This window comes from Hevea brasiliensis, chromosome 13 (assembly GCF_030052815.1).
Source record: "Hevea brasiliensis isolate MT/VB/25A 57/8 chromosome 13, ASM3005281v1, whole genome shotgun sequence".
NCBI lineage: Eukaryota > Viridiplantae > Streptophyta > Magnoliopsida > Malpighiales > Euphorbiaceae > Hevea > Hevea brasiliensis.
In genome coordinates this window covers 78728257-78748665 of record NC_079505.1, presented here as the reverse complement: position 1 = coordinate 78748665, position 20409 = coordinate 78728257, and the positions used below count along the sequence as shown (strand labels likewise).

The 20409-nt window shown below is 31.3% G+C and overlaps 2 protein-coding genes across 2 annotated transcripts; both read left to right on the top strand.

The window, feature by feature from the left end:
• The first annotated feature begins 12862 nt into the window (after nucleotides 1-12862).
• LOC110659447 (uncharacterized) lies at nucleotides 12863-14548 on the top strand. The gene is made up of 2 exons (XM_058132331.1): nucleotides 12863-13351; nucleotides 13439-14548. The coding sequence occupies exons 1-2, from the start codon at nucleotides 13050-13052 to the stop codon at nucleotides 14280-14282; spliced, it is 1146 nt and encodes a 381-aa protein (XP_057988314.1). The 5' UTR covers nucleotides 12863-13049; the 3' UTR covers nucleotides 14283-14548.
• Nucleotides 14549-15381: 833 nt separating this feature from the next.
• Nucleotides 15382-16839, top strand: LOC110659421 (uncharacterized). The gene is made up of 2 exons (XM_021817346.2): nucleotides 15382-15787; nucleotides 15890-16839. Exons 1-2 carry the CDS (start codon nucleotides 15471-15473, stop codon nucleotides 16743-16745), a joined length of 1173 nt encoding a protein of 390 aa, XP_021673038.2. The 5' UTR covers nucleotides 15382-15470; the 3' UTR covers nucleotides 16746-16839.
• The last annotated feature ends 3570 nt before the right edge of the window (nucleotides 16840-20409 follow it).

The window sequence follows — 20409 nt, the reverse complement described above, 5'->3', positions numbered from 1 at the left end:
AGACATGTCTTATTCTGTACTTTTTTCTTTGGGTATTCCATGTGTATTAATTTGGTCACATCCTCTTTGTTATCTGTAGTTATTTTGATCAAGTTAAAACAAAACAAAGGTAGATAACAGGCATGAGTTGTTTGCTTGACTTTTACTTCAAGATTGGTGAAGAAAAAGGCAACAAATTAGGGATGAAATTTGAGGCTTAAAACAAATTCTATATGTTCAGCGCTTAAAACATGCCATCTCAGAGGGTTAATTAATTAAATTATTTGCCTGACAGAAGCCTATGATCAAATTGGACACTAGGACGATGAATTTTCTTTCTTTGAATGTAAAATTTACGTTCAGGCTTAATATATCCATCAATTTAACATCCTGAAAGTAGAAAAAAATTGCTGTTTCCGAATGCATGTTCATAAAAGGGCCATTTTTATATTTTCTATACAATTCATAGCACATTGAAGTAGACATTATAGAGTACCGTGGATGAGGAAGGTGCTGTCTCTTTCTTGTTTGATGGACTTCAGCTTTCCATTGTCACATAGAAGCACTCCACATGTGGTAGTAGGAAACTGGCACTGGCCTGTCATGTTTATCAGAGATGGAGCAATTAAATATCAGATGGATAGTCCAAGATATTATGAGATGAGATGACTCTCGAGCAACAAATTTTTGCTTCTAACGAAGGTAATGCTGTGACAGTCAATGTTGGTGTTGAAACTGAAGCAGTTGCTGATGCTGGGTAAGAAACTGTTAATGATAAAACAATGGAGACTAAAACAACTTAATTATTTTCATTGAACAAAACACTGTTTAAATACAAAGAAAAAAAAACTAACGATAAGGATCATGATCCATGATTCTAGCCATGATAAAATACATGGAAACAAAAACAAACATGAATAACAAACTTCCTAAAGACTAGCTAACAATACCAGACCACGTCTTTACAATCCACTTGAGCATAAAAGAAATAAAAAACAGAGCACGTCTAACAAATTGACGAAATTAACATTTTTTCTTTTTATTTTATTATTTTTTGCAGTGTCTAGGATAATTTCTAACACTCCTCCTTGTCTTTGATACTGCAAACTCCCATCTTATCTCGCAAAGCTTCAAATTTAACTTCAGGCAAGGCTTTGGTAAAAGCATCAGCAATTTGATCTTCAGTTCTGCAATAGACCAAGGACACTTCTCCTTCTTTTTGAATTTCCTTCAGAAAGTAGAACTTAATTTTAAAATGCTTTGTTTTCCCATGAAACACTGGATTAGATGAGATTGAAATGGCTGCTTGGTTATCATCGACAGATATTTGTGTTGGCTCTTGCTGCTCTAAATTCAAATCTTTGAGAATTTTTCTAAGCCACAAAGCATGATTTGCAGCAGTAGTTGCAGCAACAAATTCAGTCTGTCACACCCTACCCCTCTGTAAGGCATAACATGATCCCGTAGTATAGCTAATGACTTACTGAACTTTACCTACCGATAACCTATCAAGTACACTACAAAAGACTTTAAAACCATTTTCTTACTTTTTTGAAAGTGGTGAGCATTTTTTGTAGGAACTAAAAATATTTAATTAAAGTTGAAAAACTATGTAAAATTTTTGACCAATTTTATTTTTCCCCAAATTCTGGAAAAATTTCGGCAGAGTGCCGGCAGTAATTGAGAAAAACAAAAAATTTACCTGTGAAAAAACACTTCCAATAATAGCACTTCATCAAATCTCAACCACCAAATCACTTAATCAACACAAATCTATCGAATCTCCACAATTCATAACATTTGCAAGACAGTTAAGTAAATCCATTCACATTGCATTTAAAATATTTAATTACATTCACAATTTAGTTCACAGACATAAAAAGCTAAAAGACTATATTATTACATATGACTATGCAACTGCTCAGTTACAAAAGTACATATGACTACAAAATTATTTACAACAAGAAATCATAAGGGTATAATCAAATATCCATACAAAAGTCTCTAGGTAGTCCCCACAATCAGCAGCTCACTCTGCTGCTTTTTCTTTGCCTCTATCTGCGACAGTAAAAGAAACTATCACTGTGTGTAAAATACTCAGTGGTGCACAATAATATGTAAAATGTGTAATATAAAACATTTATGAACAATTTACAATTAAAAAATCTCGCAATCACATTTCACAATTTTTCAAAGCTCATTATAGCATAGTTTTAGTCAAACAATTTAATAAATACAGTATTGCCAATTCATACACAACTTAAGCCATAACACAAATTTTTTGATAAATGCCGTGTTGTACACCATGACAAAGCAATCTATAACCTCACTAATCAAAATCAATGAGGGAGGTGGCTAGCTAGCTAATGAGTATTCATCCGATCTCGACCTCAGTTGGTAAGCTAGAGAGGAAAGAAAATAAACGATCTCAACCCAATAAATGGAGGAGGAATAATGTGATACTGTCATGCTAAGTGTGAATCCAAAATCAATTTAAAATAATTATTTCCAATAATTTATGAGAGATCCCAAACAATTTTCAAAGTCATTTTTGCAGTCACAAAGTGGCAACACAAGTCATAAATAACACAGCGATTTCATAAAGTATAGCAATTCAAATTTTTAATTGGAAAATAATTACATAAATTTATTGTGCACAAACCTGACATGAGTCGTCTCTAGGCCTTGACTCAGTCCTTTGTCCCTTCCGGGTCTTTTTCAGCTGAAACACATAAATGACAGTGTTTCTGTAACACCTCTATTTGTATAGCCTGGTATATTTCACTGTTCCGGTGACCGGAGTCGGTCTGGATAATTAAGGGGATTAGAACCATACTTAAGACAACTAGATAAACCATAAACACAAATAATTAGTAATTGCCAGTTAGTTAAGTATAAATAAGAAGAACAGGACATAAGAAGTTAAACGAGTCGAGAGTCACAGCGATGGGTGATCGTCTCAGGAACGACTGCAAAGCCGTTTTAAACTCAAATTTCGAACCGTAAAATGTGACGCTACGATCCTTAGGACTATTACGAACACAGTGGAAAAGAGAAAATCAAGAAAAAGAACTGTTAAGCCAGTCAAATAATTAGGTCAGGGAGCCGAAAGAAATACTGAATTATTTGCAAACCGGGATGAACCGAAGAGGGGCAATTTGGTCAATTGACCCAGAGAGCTGACTCTTGACCTAACTGTCAAATAAAATCGAATAAAAGAAAATTTTGGAATCGAGAATTAAATTAAAAAACTAATAGAAAAATAGAAAAAAAAAGAAAATGAAAAATGGAAAAATCAAAAGGTGATGACATCATGCATGACCTCATGCATGATGCCATAAAGAATATAATTTATTTATTTATTTATTTACATTTTTGGTCTTCCATAAGACTTAAAAATTCATAAAAAAAAAAGAAATAAAATCATTTCTTCTTCTTCAAAAAAAAGTCCTCATCTCTCTCTCACTTTTCTCTCCCAAGGTTCCTCCATTAACAAGCTTTTAAAGCTTAAAAAACTTAGTTCTTCCCCACAAATTTCAACCCTAAACCCTAAAAAGCTTCTAAGTTACCCTAGAAAAGAAGATTAAAGAAGAATAGGAGGGAGGAAAGTGGAAGAATTGAAGCTTTGGGAATACTTCCTTAAAGGTTAGTAAAAAATCCTCTCAATTCTCCTTATATTCATGAATTTGCACTTGAAGTGAACTAGTATTGATGAAAATAAAATAAAAACAATATATTTAGGAATATAGTGAAATTCAGCCAGCTTAGAGGTAGCTTGAAATTGATAGATTTTGATACAATTAAAAAGGTAGGCAAGCTTGATTGAAGGTGTAGTTGAGGTTTATATAGTTTAATTGCATGAAATGAGCTAAACATGGAAGTTAGGGTTTTGGACCTAGGGTTTGGGAGATAAAATTTGGAGAAATGGTGAAATGGTGTTTTTGACCTAATGTGAAGTGAGAAATGGTCATTTGTGACCTAATTAAGTGTGTTAGAAGTGTTTGAATCAAAGCCAAATTCAGATTGGGTATGCAGCATGACCAAAAATCCACTTTGAGGGACCAAAAATGAAATTTTATAAGTCCAATTGGTATGGGACCAATTGGGACTGAAAATAGGCACTAAATGACACAATTTTCATCTAGGAAGCTTGCCCAAAAAGTGACTAAAACCTAGTGAACAAATTGACCAAAGTTGAAAAATTGCAGGCTGCCCTGCACAAACTGACCAAATGAACAGTGCTTGTTCATTTGGTCATAACTCGAGCTAGGCAGGTTAAAATGACCTAAAATTTTACCAGTGGTTAGATGAGATATAGACCTAAAACTTTCATGAAAAACACCAACCCAAATTATGTCATTAACCCAATTAAATTACTGAGCAAATTTGGATCACTGAATCTGCAGACTGCAGATTTACCATATGAACAGTAAAGTTTCAATGGCTATAACTCTCTCTAGAAAACTCCGATTTAGGTGATTCTTGAACTGATGGAAACCTAAGGCATAGTAGAACATTTCATATGAAGAAAATTAGACCAAATTATGGACCTAACTTGATCAAATTGCTGAACGAATTTGGAATCAATAATCTACCAAAACAAAAATTCTGCAGCATGAACAGTAAACGTAATTTGCATATAACTTGAGCTACAAAACTCCAATTGGAGTGATTTAAAAAGGAGAATAAACTTAAAACAATAGGGAACATTTTCTATGAAGGAAGTTTTGCCAAATTCTAACAGTAAAATGACCAATGGAATAGTGAAACCGATATACCAAAAACTGAAAATTGACAATTTTGCCTAAAAGACTTAAGTGTTGAGAAAATGACCAAAACCAACAAGTTTGGTGACCAAAATGTGGTATGTGGGTGAAGTTGGAGTTCCCATACCTATTAAGCCTTAGAAAGTCAACAATTTGACTTGAATAGTATAGTGAATAGTAACTCAAAACATAAAATTTCAAGAACGTCGAGTTTAGCACATTAGAGCTAGTTAAAAGTGAAGTTAAATTTATTTTTGGATTTATGCTAAGTTATGGTACTGAAACACTGTGAAACTGTGTGTTTCAGCTGAAAAAGACTTGGAAGCTCTGAGAGACTGAGTCAAGGCCTAAAGGCGACTCACGTCAGGTCTGTGCACAATAATTTTTATTTAAATATATGATTCCTGAAAATTTTATTTTTTTGAGTTAATTATGAATTGTGTTGCCATTTATGATTGTGAATATGACTTTGAAAATTGACCAAATTTCTCATAAATTATTTGAATAAATTGTTTTGAACTGATTTTGTGTTCACACTTAGCATGACAGTATCACATTATTCCTCCTCCATTTATGGGGTTGAGATCGTTCATTTTTCTCCCTCTCTGGCTTACCAGTTGAGGTCGAGATCGGATGAGTACTCATTAGCTAGCTAGCCACCTCCCTTATTGATTTCGATTAGTGGGGTTATAGATTGCTTTGCCATGGTGTACAACACGGCATTGATCGAAAATTTTGTGTCATGACTTAAGTTGTGTATGATTTAGCAACACTGTCTTTATTGAACTATTTGACCAAATTGTGTTATTATGAATTCTAGTAACCTGTGAAATGTGATTAAGAAATATTTAAATTGTGATTTGATAATGAATGATTTATGTATTATATTTTAAATTTTTATTGTGCACCACTGAGTATTTTTATACTCAGCGATAGCTTATTTTGCTGTCACAGATAAGAGCAAAGAGAAAGCAGCAGAGTGAGCTGCGGGATTGATAAGAACTCTTGATCATTTTTGTACGGGTATTGTTTTATACCCTTGTAATTATTTTGATGTAAATACTGTAATGTCATAAGTATCAATGTAAAGTGAGCAGTTGTATAATAAATTATAATAATATTATTTTTGGATTTTATATCTGTAAATCTAATTTGTGCATAAAATGTTAATGGAATTATTTGAAATGGTTTGTTTTCAAAATAGTTGACTTGAAATTATTTGGTGGTTGGGAGTTGTGTAAAATTATTGGAAGTGTTTTTCATAGGTATTTGAAGAACTGATTTCTCAAAATACAGACGAAACTCTGTCAAAATTTTTATAAAATTTGCGGCAAAATTAAAATAGACAAAAATTTTTACTAGTATTTAAACTCTGAATAAATCCAATAATTAATTCATATATGCTCAATTCTAGCCCCAATATGCTTAAACTAACGTTCTTGAAAATTTTCATTTCGGGGTTACTATTCATGGTACTATTCAAGTCAAAATGTTGACTTTCTTATGCTTAATAAGTATGAAAAATCCAATTACACCTACATATCACATTTTTGGTGCCTAATTTGTTGGTTTTGATTGTTTCTTCAAATTTTAGGTCTCTTAGGTACAATTTCAAAATTTTCAGATTTAATGTCCTATTTTGTACTGTTTCATTGATCATGTTGCTGTGGGAATTTGGCAAAGTATTCATCATAAAACTTGTTCCTTATTGTCTTAACCTTACTTCCCTTTTTGAATTACTCCATTTGGAGTTTTGTAACATAAGATATGGCCATTTGAACATGGCTGGCTGGATTAGTTTAACCCAGATTTCTGGGCACCCAATTTAGTTCTGACAGTTTTGGACCATTAACTTTGGATGGCAAAATAACTTAGATATGGGCAGAATTTGGGTTGGTGTTCTCCATGAAAGTTATAGTGCTATGTCATACCTTTCTAATGCCACAAAAATCAGATCATTTGGACCTATATAGCCCAAGTTATGGCCAAATGAATATACACTATTTATTTAGTTATTTTGGTACAGTGGCAGTACACTACACCTGAGTTTAACCTAATTGTTCACTATGTTATGGTTATTTTCTGGATATAATTCCTAAATGAAAAATGTGCCATTATGTGTGTGTCTATTTTCATCCTCAATTGGCCTCACACCAATTGGGCTAGTAAATTTTCAGTTTTGATCTCTGAAAGGAACCTAGATCAAGCTATCAGAATATGAACACTAGCCAATCCGAATTGTAATTTGATTCTATTAATTCACACACACCACAAATGGTCCCAATTGACCATTTCTCAACTCAACTAAGGTTAATTATATCAATTGACTAATTCCTCATATTTTTCCCCAATTTTCAAATTGCTCAAGAACCCTAATTATAAAATCTTAGAATTAATGCAAGGAAATTATACATTCCTTGTCTACACCTCTAATTCACCTAAATTAACTATTCAATTGCATCAATTTCATTCAATTCCATCTCCCTCTAATGCTAGCTGAATTCACTAAAAGTCCCCCAACAATTGTTTTCTTTGATTTTTAGGTTAAAATCTAAGTTAAATCAACTTAATACATGTGCATTAAAACTAAAATTTCAAAGTAAATTGCTTACCTTCACTTGAATTCCAATTATTCAATTTCACTCCCTTTTTCCTTTTTGTTTTCTTCTTCAGTCTCTTTCTCAAGTGAGGTTAACAAGGTTTAATGGAACAATTCAAGGGTAAGGTAGGGTTAAGTAGGAGTTTACAAGCTTGTATCAAGCTTTCATGGAGGAAGAACAATGGTGGAGAGAGGAGAGGTGGCTGCCGATTTTAGCGAGGAAGAAAGAGTGATTTTTTTTTGTTTTAATTTTAATGTATTTTGTCTTTAATAATGATTTTTGACTTGGTCAAAAATTGGCTAAAATTAAAATTACTTATTACATAATATGTGATGTCATCCACATGATGTAATAAATCATTTTTTTCAATTTCTTTCTTTTTCTTTGATTTTTTTGTTTCTTTAATTTAATTCTCGATTCAAAAATTTTTATTTCTTCGATTTTATCGAACAGTTAGGTCAAGAGTCAGCTCTAGGGGTGAATTGACTAAATTGCCCCTCACTCGATCCGATTTACAAGTTATTCGATATTTCTTTCGGATCCCTGACCTAATACCTGCTTAACAATTCTTTTCTATGATTTTCTCTTTTCCACTGTATTCGCAATAGTCCTAAGAACCGCAGGGTCACATTTTTCGATTCAGAATTTGGGTTACGATGGCCCTCGCAGTCCCTTCCCAGGAAAGTCATCCATCGTTGTGATTCCTGGCTCATTTAACCTTTTATGTTCTATTTTTTTTATTTATACTTACCTATCTGGCAATCACTAATTAGTTTCATTCCAGGCTTATCTATGTGTCTTAGATGTAGTTCTAATCCCCTTAATTATCCGGACCGACATCGGTCACTATAACAGTAAAATGTACCAAGCTATGTATATAGGGGTGTTACACAGCCTCTACAGTACTTTGAGCAATGATTTCTTGCTTTTTGGGACACCAATTGATCATACTTGATCCAAAACCAAAGCAAAAACTTGTCGTACTTTTCATATCATCTTCTGAACCTGCATAATCATTGTCAGAGAAACCAATTAACTTGAAATTTTGACAGTAAACTACTTAACTCCAAAATCAACAGTCCCCTTAATGTATCTCACAACACATTTTGTAGCTTGCCAATGTTCCTCACTAGCACAGTGCATGAATTTGGAGAGGACGCTAACAGCATGCATTATGTCTGGTCTAGAGGTTGTGAGGTACATGGGGCATCCGAATAAGCTTCTATAATGATTTTCATCTACTTTGGCAGCACCATCATCTTTATAAAATTTTACTCTAGGCTGCATAGGAGTATCAACAGACTTACATCCCTCCATAAGGAACTTTTTCAAGATCTCTTTTGCATATTTGCATTGACTAATAAAGATCTCATTCTTCTTTTGCTTCACTTCTAGACCAAGAAAATAAACATCAATCCGAGGTCTGTCATCTCAAACTCTTTCAACATTTCAGCCTTGAAACCATCAATGAGCTCCTGATTGCTTCCTGTAATAAGAAGATCATCAACATAAATGGAAACAATGGTTAGGTCAGTACCATTTTCTTCACATACAGTGTTGGTCCACTAAGGAATTTTACAAAGCCTAAGCTCAACAAGTGATCATCTATAATGCTGTACCAAGCCCTTGGTGCTTGCTTAAGACCGTACAGGGCTTTCTTGAGCAAATACACTTTATCTCCATGCCCTTGCATAACAAAACCTTCTGGTTGGTCAACATAAATTTCTTCCTCCAAAAAACCATTCAAGAATGCAGATTTGACATCCAGTTGGAACACCTTCCTGCCTTTTTGAGCTGCAATAGTCAACAATAACTTGATAGTATCAAGCCTTGTAATAGGAGCAAAAGTCTCTGAGAAATCCACACCAAAGACTTGAGCATAGCCCTTCACAACGAGCCTTGCCTTATGCTTATTTATTGTACCATCAGCATTAAGCTTTGTCCTGAAAACCCACTTCACCCAAATCACTTTTCCATTTTAAGGTCTTTTAACAAGCTTCCAAGTTTGATTTTTTTCAATCATTCGTAGCTCTTCTTCCATGGCAGACTTCCATATTTGCTCGTTCATTACTTCAGCAACACCTGCTGTTTCGAACACTGCTACATTGCAACTTGCATAGATTTCAGATAGCAGACAAGTCTCTCAGTAGGCTGTTGCATACCCAAATGTTGACCGTTGTCACTTGCACTCCAATTCCATTGAAATTCCTCCATAAAAACAACATCTCTGTTGATTATGATTTTCTCAGTTTGAGGCTGAAATATTCTATAGGCTTTTGAGATGTTGCTATAGCCTATAAAAATTCCAGGCTCAGATTTTTTTTATCCAATTTGTCTCTCTTAACTTGAGGAACATAAGAGAAACAAAGACATCCAAACACTTTTAGATTTGTGAGAGAGGGTTTATGACCATACCATGCTTCATAAGGAGTTTGTTTTTAAAGAGCTTTGGTAGGCAATTTGTTCAATAGAAATATAGCCGTATTAGCTGCTTTCGCCCAAAATTTTTTTAGCAAACCTTTCTCATGCAGCAAGCAACAAGTCATCTCCATTATGGTCCTGTTTTTTCGCTCACTTACTCCATTCTGTTGAGGAGTATATGGAGTAGTCAATTGTGCTCAATCCCTGCCTCTTCACAAAATTTGTTGAATAGGTTTGAAGTGTATTCTTTTCCATTATCAGATCTTAGCACCAACATTCGGCATCCACTTTGATTTTCAACCCAAGCCTTGAATCTCCAAAATACTCCAACAACTTCTGACTTGAATCTGAGAAAATATATCTAGCACATTCAGGTTAAATCATCAATGAAGGCAATATAATACTTATTGCCTTTAAGTGATGGTGTTCGGTATGGTCCTCAAAGATCAGTGTGAATAAGTTGAAGTTTTTGAGAAGCCCTCCAAGCCATTTTGGGAAAAAGGTAGTCTAGTTTGTTTCCCAAACTGACAAGCATTGCAACTTGATATTTCCTGCTCAAGTGAAGCCAAGCCTTGCACCGTCTCATGTTTCTGCATAAACAACAAATCTGAGTGATGAAAGTGACCCAACCTCTTGTGCCAAAGGTTTGTGGTTTTAACAGAAGCTTTATGGGCCGAATGCTTCTCCTCCATCAGATCAAAAGGAAAGCTTTTTCCCTTTATCTTGATTACGAACACCTCCAGTCCTTTTGCATCCTTAATAATACAGCACCTGTTCTCAAAACACACCTCAAAATCTTTTTCGAGTAATTGACCAACACTTAAAAGATTTTTGTCAATATCTAGTACATACAACACATCAGTAATGACTTTGGTTCCTGAAATACTTTCAATTGCAACTGAACCTTTACTTTTCACAGAAATATAGTCTCCATTCCCAACTCGAACTTTTGAGATTGCAGTCTTGTCAAGAACCTTGAAGAGTTCTGCATTATTGGACATATGATTTGTATAACCGCTATCCACAAGGTAGGTATCAACTGAAATATTGCTAACATAGCAAGATGCCACAAACAGTTGCTCTTCCTCCTCTTGATGCACAGCTTGAGCCTCATTCACTAGCTGGTTGCCTTTGTTTTTGCAAATCTTTTCAACACGCCCCATTTGATTGCACCCATTGCATTTGGCATCAGGCCTGCTCCAACATCAGAAATGAGGATGATTGGTTCTGCCACAATGCTGACAAGGAAGATAATGACCTCCTTTGTTACCTATTACACCATTGCTGCTTGCTTTAGAAGTTGAATTATTTCCAACACTAGCACTTGGATTGCTTTTGTTCTTCTTTCCTTTCTTCTTCTTGCCTTTTCCAAAGTCCTGAAGTTACAACTTGGCTTGCATTGTGCCTTCAACTGAGCCATCTTCTCTAATCTACCTTCTTTGCTCTTGTGCATGTAGAGCATTCAATAGCTCGGCTAGAGAAATTTCTGTAAGGTCTCGAACATCCTCCAAGGCAGAAATTTTGGCTTCAAATCTCTATGGTAATGTTACCAAAATCTTCTCAACAATTCTACTATCAAGCATATCTTCACCGAGAAACCCGAGCTTGTTAACGATTTCCAGTAGCCTATCAACATACTCCTTCACAGTATCGGAGTTTTTCATCTTTTGCAGTTCAAACTGTCTTCTGAGATTCAAGACACGCATGCTTCTGGTACGTGCATTACCTTGAAACTCTATCTTGAGGTATTGTCAGATGTGAAAAGCTGTTTCCAGGTTCATGATCTTGGTAAAAAGTGATTCAGACACTGCTGAATACAAACATGTTTTAGCCTTAAACTTCTTTGTGCTTTTCTACTTGTGTATATGGCCTTAAACTTCTTTGTGCTTTTCTCCTTGTGTATCTTGATTTGTTGCATGGTTGGATTCTCAAGTAGTGGATCGATTTCAAGATCTTCAGCAGCAACCACTTCCCAGAGATCCCACGCTTGTAGATAAGCAGTCATTTTGATTGCCCATGATTGATAATTTTTGCTAGTGAACACAGGAGGTGGAACAGGGGAAAAATCTTTTGAAGACATTGGAATGAGTAATCTAAAATTTTGAGAGTTGGTGTTTGCAAATAACACTCACGCCCAAATAACAAGTCCCTTAAGATAAGGGCTCTGATACCAATTGTTAATAATAAAACAATGGAGACTAAAACAACTTAATTATTTTCATTGAACAAAACACTGTTTAAATACAAAGAAAAAAAAAACTAACGATAAGGATCATGATCCATGATTCTAGCCATGATAAAATAAATGGAAACAAAAACAAACATGAATAACAAACTTCCTAAAGACTACCTAACAATACCAGACCACGTCTTTACAATCCACTTGAGCATAAAAGAAATAAAAACAGAGCACGTCTAACAAATTGACGAAATCAATATATTTTTTTTTATTTTATTATTTTTTGCAGTGTCTAGGATAATTTCTAACAGAAACTGTGCCGCAAAGTGAGGAGAACATAATTGATGGGGTGATGGGGTTTAAGAGCCTTGATAACATGGGAGGAGAAGCTAGAGTGGGTTTCAATTTATGTAACTATAATTGAAAGATGGATTATATTTTTTCTTATATTGCTAGAAGGGAGCAAGTGAGTCGAATAAGAAGAATTTAGAATAATAAAATAAGAAAAGAGCAAAAATTATCCCTGTTATTTTAAATTTGATTAAAAATGCATTTAATAATTCATTAAATTGAGAAAAAGATATATATTTTTTCTCTTTCATATATAAATAGGTAAGGAGGCATTTGAAAATTTATGAAAGTAAATTACAAATTAATATTATTTACTTGGTAGTTTAACTATTGAGTATATGTCTCATAATAAAAGATAGTAAGTGTTTAAACTCTGATAATTCATTCGTTAATAATTTTCAAGATTTAGAAAAAAAAAAAAACCAGTCACAAAGATAATGAGAAAGCAATCTGCTGACCATCAGGATTTCAATCTCACGCTAAGAAGTTTAGTTTAGCCTATTTTCAATTTTTTGTTTAAATTAATTCTAAAATTTTGAGTTAAAAGCGGCGCCGGCGGGGCTGTTTCAATAATTGACCCCTTCCACCCTTAGAATATTCAACTCGGTTTGTCCAGCCGGCATGGAGGAATCCTGTGTTGTAATTGTCAAGCTTATACAAAACAAGATTGAGATAAATACTCATTTAAAATTCCAATTCCAAAGGATAAGTATTTTAGAAGAGCCAAGGAAATTTTGGAGAAGAAGATAAGAAATGTACGTGACGAGGCCTCTGTCTTTGTTCAAGAGAGATCCTTCAGCTCTTTCATTACCTCCTCCTGACGGTCCAAATTCTGGAATATTGGTAATCCAAGATGAAGAAGCTGAGACTACTTGTTGTTTTGGATTGTGCCGGAGTTATCAAGTTACAGACTTACCTTTTCCTCAAAACAAGAACTTGACGGTAGAGTATTCAACAGACACTTCCCCAAACTCTGTCATCTTCATTCCTGTTCTCAACCAACCACTATCTTCCAATCAATATTACTGCATAGAACGACATGGAAAGCGTAAAGGGTACATGTATTATCTTTCTTTTTATTTTGCTTGCTTTGTAATTTGGTTCGGAAATTTTCATTCACATTTGATTGAATTTACTTTCAGGGAAGCTTACAGAAACTCCAAGGAGGAGGACATGACAACGTGCTGTTTTTGTAGATGTATTTCTGATTTGAAACCGCAACCTTTTGATCCTCAGGCTCAGGACATATATCAGCAGTTTGAGATTCAAAGTTGGTGCGGGGGATTTGTTGCCAAATCTGTACCTTCAGATGGGTTCCCTCCAGATTTCTTGAGGAGAAAAGGTTGGGCAGTGCAAACCTCAACTTCAACTAAATTCGAGCTAAATGAAGCACCAGGCCTTGACAAAATTCTCCGATCCCGCCTTCCAGACTTCAACTTCCCATTGTCTCAAAAAAGTTCCGCACCTGCGGTAGTAGGAAAGTGGTATTGTCCTTTCATATTTATCAAAGATGGAACTCTTGAAGATCAGGTGAATAGATCAAGGTACTATGAGATGACACTTGAACAACAATGGGAACAAATTTTCGCTTGCGAAAATAGCTATAATAATGGCAACGTTGCGACTGTGGACGCTGTCGTTGAAACAGAAGTGGCTGCAGTTGCTGGAGGAAAAGCTGGGAGCATTGTGGCTGACGGGGTGATGTGGTTTAAAGGCATTAACAATGCAGGAGAAGAAGCAAATTTAGGCTTGAGTTTAGCAGTTTTTGAGAGAATGAAATGGGAGCAAGAGAGGTTTGGGTGGATTGGTGTTGGTGAAAGGCATGTGAAGGTGAACAAAGTGGAAGAGCTTCAAGGCATGGATGAGTGGAGGAAATTTGGTTGCTATCTGTTGGTTGAGAGGTTTGCATTGAAGAGAATGGATGGAAGCTTGGTGCTTACTTATGAATTCAAGCACACTCAGCATCTTAGGAGCAAATGGGAATGAGAAAATTATAGATGCCCTGTGAGACAAAATTAAACCTATTTATAATGTAATATATATATATATATATATATATATATATATATATATATATAATCATCGGATATAAAGAATGACATTCATTATTTTTCTTCCCAAGTTTGCAGTAGCTGTTCTTCTGCACCAATTTAAGTTTGATTGTTCTGTTACATGTTAAGCATGTCTGGGCTTGAACTCGCCCGCAATTTTTTAACTTACTACTTGCATATGAACAGAAATTCAGAGTTGAAGTTGCTCTTAGAAAAAAAATTGGAAAAAAGGTTAACAATTAATCATCCTTATAGGATTTTTCATCATAATGAACTAATTAGTTGTAACAAATTAACCAGATTTTTGCCATATTTCCCCTTTCCAGTGTATATCACTACAAAAAACAATTGCAAGAATGCTTCATCAACGTAAAAAATATTTTGATTAAAGAGATTCTAATACTGTCTCAAAAAATCTCAACATAACAAAATTTATAGATAAAAAACCAATAATAGATTTTAATATCCATCTAGATTTACCCTATACAGATCAAATCAGAACTGCGGACCTGTTTCTGTAGGGAAGGCTATTGTAAATCAATTTGACATTTCCTGTTTATCCAAGAAGGAACATGGAAAGATGAGATAGTTGGATCCGTTGACTAAATTGGTATTATTACCCTATAATTTCAAGCAGATCACTCGTGCACGGAAATGAACCTTGCGTTTTTTTTTTTTTTGCACGCAAAAGCTACGTTTCCTCATCTTGTTAGACCAAATCTCAATCTCAGGTTTCGTACCTGATAAATTTCCATGTGCATTTGACCACATATTGTATGCCTTGTGTAGCTATGTTGACCCAATCAGCATTCAATTGGGTCAAGTTCAAAATGTTTCTGGCTTCTGGGTATGAAATGAATGCTAGAATTGTTGCTGGATTACCCAGTTCAAATAGCTTCTGGGTGTGCAATGATCAAACCGATAATAATAAAACCCTTTGACTTGTAATCCTTAAAGAACCCCATCTAACTTTTCTATTTGTCAATCTCATAAATATTTTGACTTTTCATATCTTACCTCTTCTATGTATATATATATATATACACACATACATTTCAAGATTGCGATCAATATAAAAGCCAAAACAGAATAGAAGAATAGGTGAAAAGAAAATAAAAAGAAAATGTATGTGACCAGGCCTCTTTCTTTGTACAAAAGAGATCCCTCAGCCCTTTCATCACCACCTCCAGAAGGCCCAAATTCTGGTATTTTGGTAATCCAAGATGAAGAAGCTGAGCCTACTTGTTGTTTTGGATTGTTCAAGAGCCATCGAGTCAAGAACCTGCCTTTCCCTCAAAACAAGAATCTTAAAGTTCTCTATGACTCTGGTGGAGAGCACAATCATGTTTCGATTAACCGTGTTCTTTTTATTCCTGTGCTTAATCTCCCACTTTCTTCCAATCTGTACTACGTGATTGAGCGAAAGGGATCGGATAAAGGGTATGTTTATATTCATTAAGATGCATTTGTTAATGCCCTTGGACTAATAGCTCAATAATTGACAATCTTTCTGATCTTCCAAAAATATATATTTTAATTCAGGAAAGCATATTCAAGCTCAAATGATGAGGACAACATGGAAATGTGCTGCTTTGGTTGCTGTATTTCTGATATGGAGCCACAGGCTTTGGATCCGAGAGACATATATGAACAATTTGAGGTACAGAAAAGAGACTGGGGCGGCTATGTTGCCAAGTCTGTAGCTCCAGATGGCTATCCTCCAAGATTCTTAAGGAGAAAAGGATGGCGAGTGTCAGCCTCAACTCCATATGATTTCACGTTGAATGAAGCACCAGGGCTTGACAGAAATCTCCGTGCACGCCTGCCAGATTTCAACTTCCCATTATCAGAAAAAACTTGTGCACCTGTAGTAGTAGGAAAATGGTATTGTCCTTTCATGTTTATCAAAGAACAAGGAAAGCTGAAGGGTCAGATGAGTGGTTCAAGGTATTATACGATGACACTAGAGCAAAGATGGGAAAGAATTTTTGAGTGTGATAATATTGAAGGCAAGAACTCAGTGGCTGTGGATGTTGTTGTTAAAAAAGAAGTGGTTGCAGTTGCAGGGAGGGAAGGTGTGTTGGATGAAAAGAATGTGGTTGATGGTGGGGTGATGTGGTTTAGGAGCAGTGATGATGGGGGAAGAGAAGCAAGTGTGGGATTGAGTTTAGCAGTTGTTGAGAGAGTGAAGTGGGAGCAAGAAAGAGTGGGATGGGATGGTGGGAGAGAGAGGAGAGTGAGCGTGAAAAAAGTGGAGGAATTCGGGGGAATTGGTGAGCGGAAGAAATTTGGATGTTACGTGCTGGTTGAGAGGTTTGTACTGAGAAGAATGGATGGAAGCCTGGTGCTCATATGGGACTTCAACCACACCCACCAAATTAGGAGCAAATGGGAATGAGAATTTTTTTTTCGTTTAACGTCCATAAATATTCCATTTATTTATTCATTTAATGATCAGTTTGGTAATAATGCAATGCATTCTTTAGATTAAATATTTATAATTTTAATATTATGTATATTTTCATTGAATATTCACAAATTTTATAATAAATATTTAATTTAAAAATTATTGGACTTTTTTCCATATAATAATGAGTTTGTAATTTCCATAAAAAGGTAATGAGTTTATAATAATTACACTCTACAATAATAATTAAAATTATCAATAAATTAATGAAAGCTCCAATCAAATATAAAAATATATTTATTTTTTTTATTTTGATATTAAGAATTAAGAGGATTAACTGTTTATATAACCCTCAACACCTATCATCAATTTTAGCTTTTTCCAAAAACAATGGTTTTTAAAAATAAAAAAAAATACAAAATGAAAACATATCAATTATAATTAAGATGGACATAGGCTGCATAAGATGTAACCATTTATTGATAATAACTTTTAAGATAATATTTAATATTTTAATTAATTATTATATAAATCACTATATAAATAATTAATATTAATCGTTAATGTATAATTAATAATAAAATAATTAATCGCTATTAAAATAATTAATATTATCGAACAAAACTTAAAAAAATAAAAACATAATCTAATGAAAAATAAAACTACATATTGAATAACAAAAGATAGAACCACATACATAGAGTTAAATCAAAATAGATAATTATTAATACTAAAAAAATAGATTACTTTGAATTAAAATTGGATATTGCATTAATCTTTTTTTCCCCACACCAACCATGTAGGCTTATGCTTAAGACTTTAGCAATATCTAATAAATGAGAAGCAAAAATGCTTGCACTAAAAACTTTATTTTTTTATAACGTGAAAATTGCTTCAAAAATTATAAAATTTTTAAAAGAATAAAAAATGATTTATCTTAATTTCCATACCAGTAATATTAATTTAGCAAAATATATATAAAGTAAGAAGTTATTCCTAAGATAATGTTTCGTGATACTTTCCTTGAAGAGTTTGCTACGTGTCACATTTCATAAATAACTATTTTTAATATAAATTATTATTTTATTATTTTATTTCTCTTTTAATTATCATTATAGTTTACAATATTACTTAATATTTATAATTTAAATTATTATTATTTTTTTAATTTTAAATTTTTAAAATTATGATATTTTGTAATTAAATGCAATATTTAAATATATATATATATTAAATTTATTTATGTAAAAATATCATTTATCACATATCACCCTCAATAATAACAATAACAATAATAATAATAATAATAATAATAATAATAATAATAATAATAATAATTTAAAATAAAAAAATAATTTAAAAGATGATAACAACAACGATGATAATTGAGAGACAAATAATTAAATCAACCTTAAATTATTCAATATATTTAATAAATATTTTTATTATAAAGTTATATTTTCTATTTTTATTATGAAAATTTTGTTACAAAAATTGAGAGACAAAAAGTATAGTCTACATAAAAAATTATAAAAATAAAATATAAATAATTGACTTATTTAAAATTAATATATATTATTTTTTTATATTAATAAATTAATATTATTTTTATTTCATTTTCATAAGATTTATTATTATTATCATTATTATTATCATTATTATCAACTTATGGTCATTGAATTTAAGCAAAGTAAATAGAAAATATTTTACTGTTATAAAATTGAATTTGAATATTTTTTCTATTTTTTTCAATTAAATAATATTTAATTATAAAATTAAAATTTTATTTAAATAGTTTTCATTTGCTTGTTTATATATAATATGTCATATAAGACATTTGATACACATCAAATATTTTTTTCTTACTAAATATTTTTATTTCACTCAAGTGCTCTCAAATATTTTTTTAATTTACTCTTTTTTTATTATTTTTTTCAAAATTATTAGTTATAATTCTCAAAATTTATTTATTTAAATATATTTAATTATTAATTTTATAAATTTATTATTTAATATTTCTTAAACTTTTTAATATTTTATTTCATTATAATTATGTATCGAATACAATTATAACTAATATTTTGATTATCCATATTTTATTGTCATTAATTTTCGATATAATTATTTTTAAATTTTAATTAAATATTTATATTTTTATGCATAAATTATCTCTGAACTATTTTTTTTTATAAAAGTAAAATTTTATAGATAAATTAAAAATATATATAATTACATCAAAACTTTAGCTACAAATAAATATTATTAAAACAAATTAAAGTTGCAATATCAAAATTGTGAGATATGCCTTTTTAAAAAAGCATGTATTTCTAATATTATTATATTAATAAAAACTGATAATATTTTAAAATTTTAATTTTTATGAAATATATTATTTTATATCATAAAAATAATTTTTTTATTTTTTTTTAATTATTATTATTATTTACAATATTACTTAATATTATGATTTACATTATTATTTTTTTAAATTTGATTTTTTAAAAATTAAGACATTTGTAGTTAAACACCATATTTAAATTATTTATATTATTTTTTTATAAATTAATTTATATAAAAATATTATTTGTCACATGTTACCCTCTATAATAATAGTAGTAATAATATTAATAATAGTTTAAAATAAAAAATAATTTAAAATATGATGAAAGGTTGTTGATGACCATTAATTTAAAGAAAATTGACTATTAATTTGTGATCTCATAATTAATTATCAAATAATTTAATTAATTTTAAATTATTTCATATCTTTAATAAATATTTTTATTATATAATTATATTTTATATTATTTTATTATGACATTTTTGTTAAAAATTTTAAATAATAAAAAGTGTAGTCTATATAAAAAGTTATAAAAATAAAATATTGAGATTTTACTTATTTATAATTAATATATATTATTTTTTATGTTAATAAATTAATATTCTTTTTTATTTTACTTTTTTAAAATTAATAATAATAATAATTATTATTATTATTATGGCCATTGAATTGAAAGGGTAAATAAATGGGATACGTTTTAGTTTTAGTATTATTATATTGAACTTGAATAATTTTGTTAATATTTTTTAATTAAATAATATTTAATTATAAAATTAAATTTTTATTTAAATAGTTTCAATTTGTTTGTCTATATATAATATGTTATATAAGATATTTGATACACATGAAGTGCTTTACTCTCATCAAGTATTTTCATTTCAGCCAAGTACTCTTAAATATTTTTTTATTTACTTTATTTTTTTATTATTTCTTTTAAAATAATTAATTATCATTCTCAAAATTTATTTATTTACATATATTTAACTATTATTTTTTATAAATTTCTTATTTAATATTTTTTAAACTTTTTAATATTTTATTTCCAAATATAATCATAACTAATTTTTTTATTATATATATTTTCTTATCATTAATTTTCAAAAAAATTATTTTTAAATTTTAATTAAATGTCTATGTTTGATGTATAAATTATCTCTTAATTATATCTATATATAGAAGTAGAATTTTAAAGATAAATTATAAATATAATTACATCAAAAATTTAGATATAAGTAAAGATGATTAAAAAAAATTAAAATTATGATATCAAAATTATGTGATCTGTCTCTTAAAAAAGAATATATATTTTTAATT

What these genes read in the sequence shown, in the direction of transcription:
- LOC110659447 (XM_058132331.1), top strand. Translation starts at nt 13,050, where the DNA reads ATGTACGTGACGAGGCCTCTGTCTTTGTTCAAGAGAGATCCTTCAGCT. An exon ending in CGACATGGAAAGCGTAAAGG is followed by an intron (nt 13,352 to 13,438) that starts GTACATGTATTA and finishes ATTTACTTTCAG; the next exon opens with GGAAGCTTACAGAAACTCCA.
- LOC110659421 (XM_021817346.2), top strand. Translation starts at nt 15,471, where the DNA reads ATGTATGTGACCAGGCCTCTTTCTTTGTACAAAAGAGATCCCTCAGCC. An exon ending in CGAAAGGGATCGGATAAAGG is followed by an intron (nt 15,788 to 15,889) that starts GTATGTTTATAT and finishes ATTTTAATTCAG; the next exon opens with GAAAGCATATTCAAGCTCAA.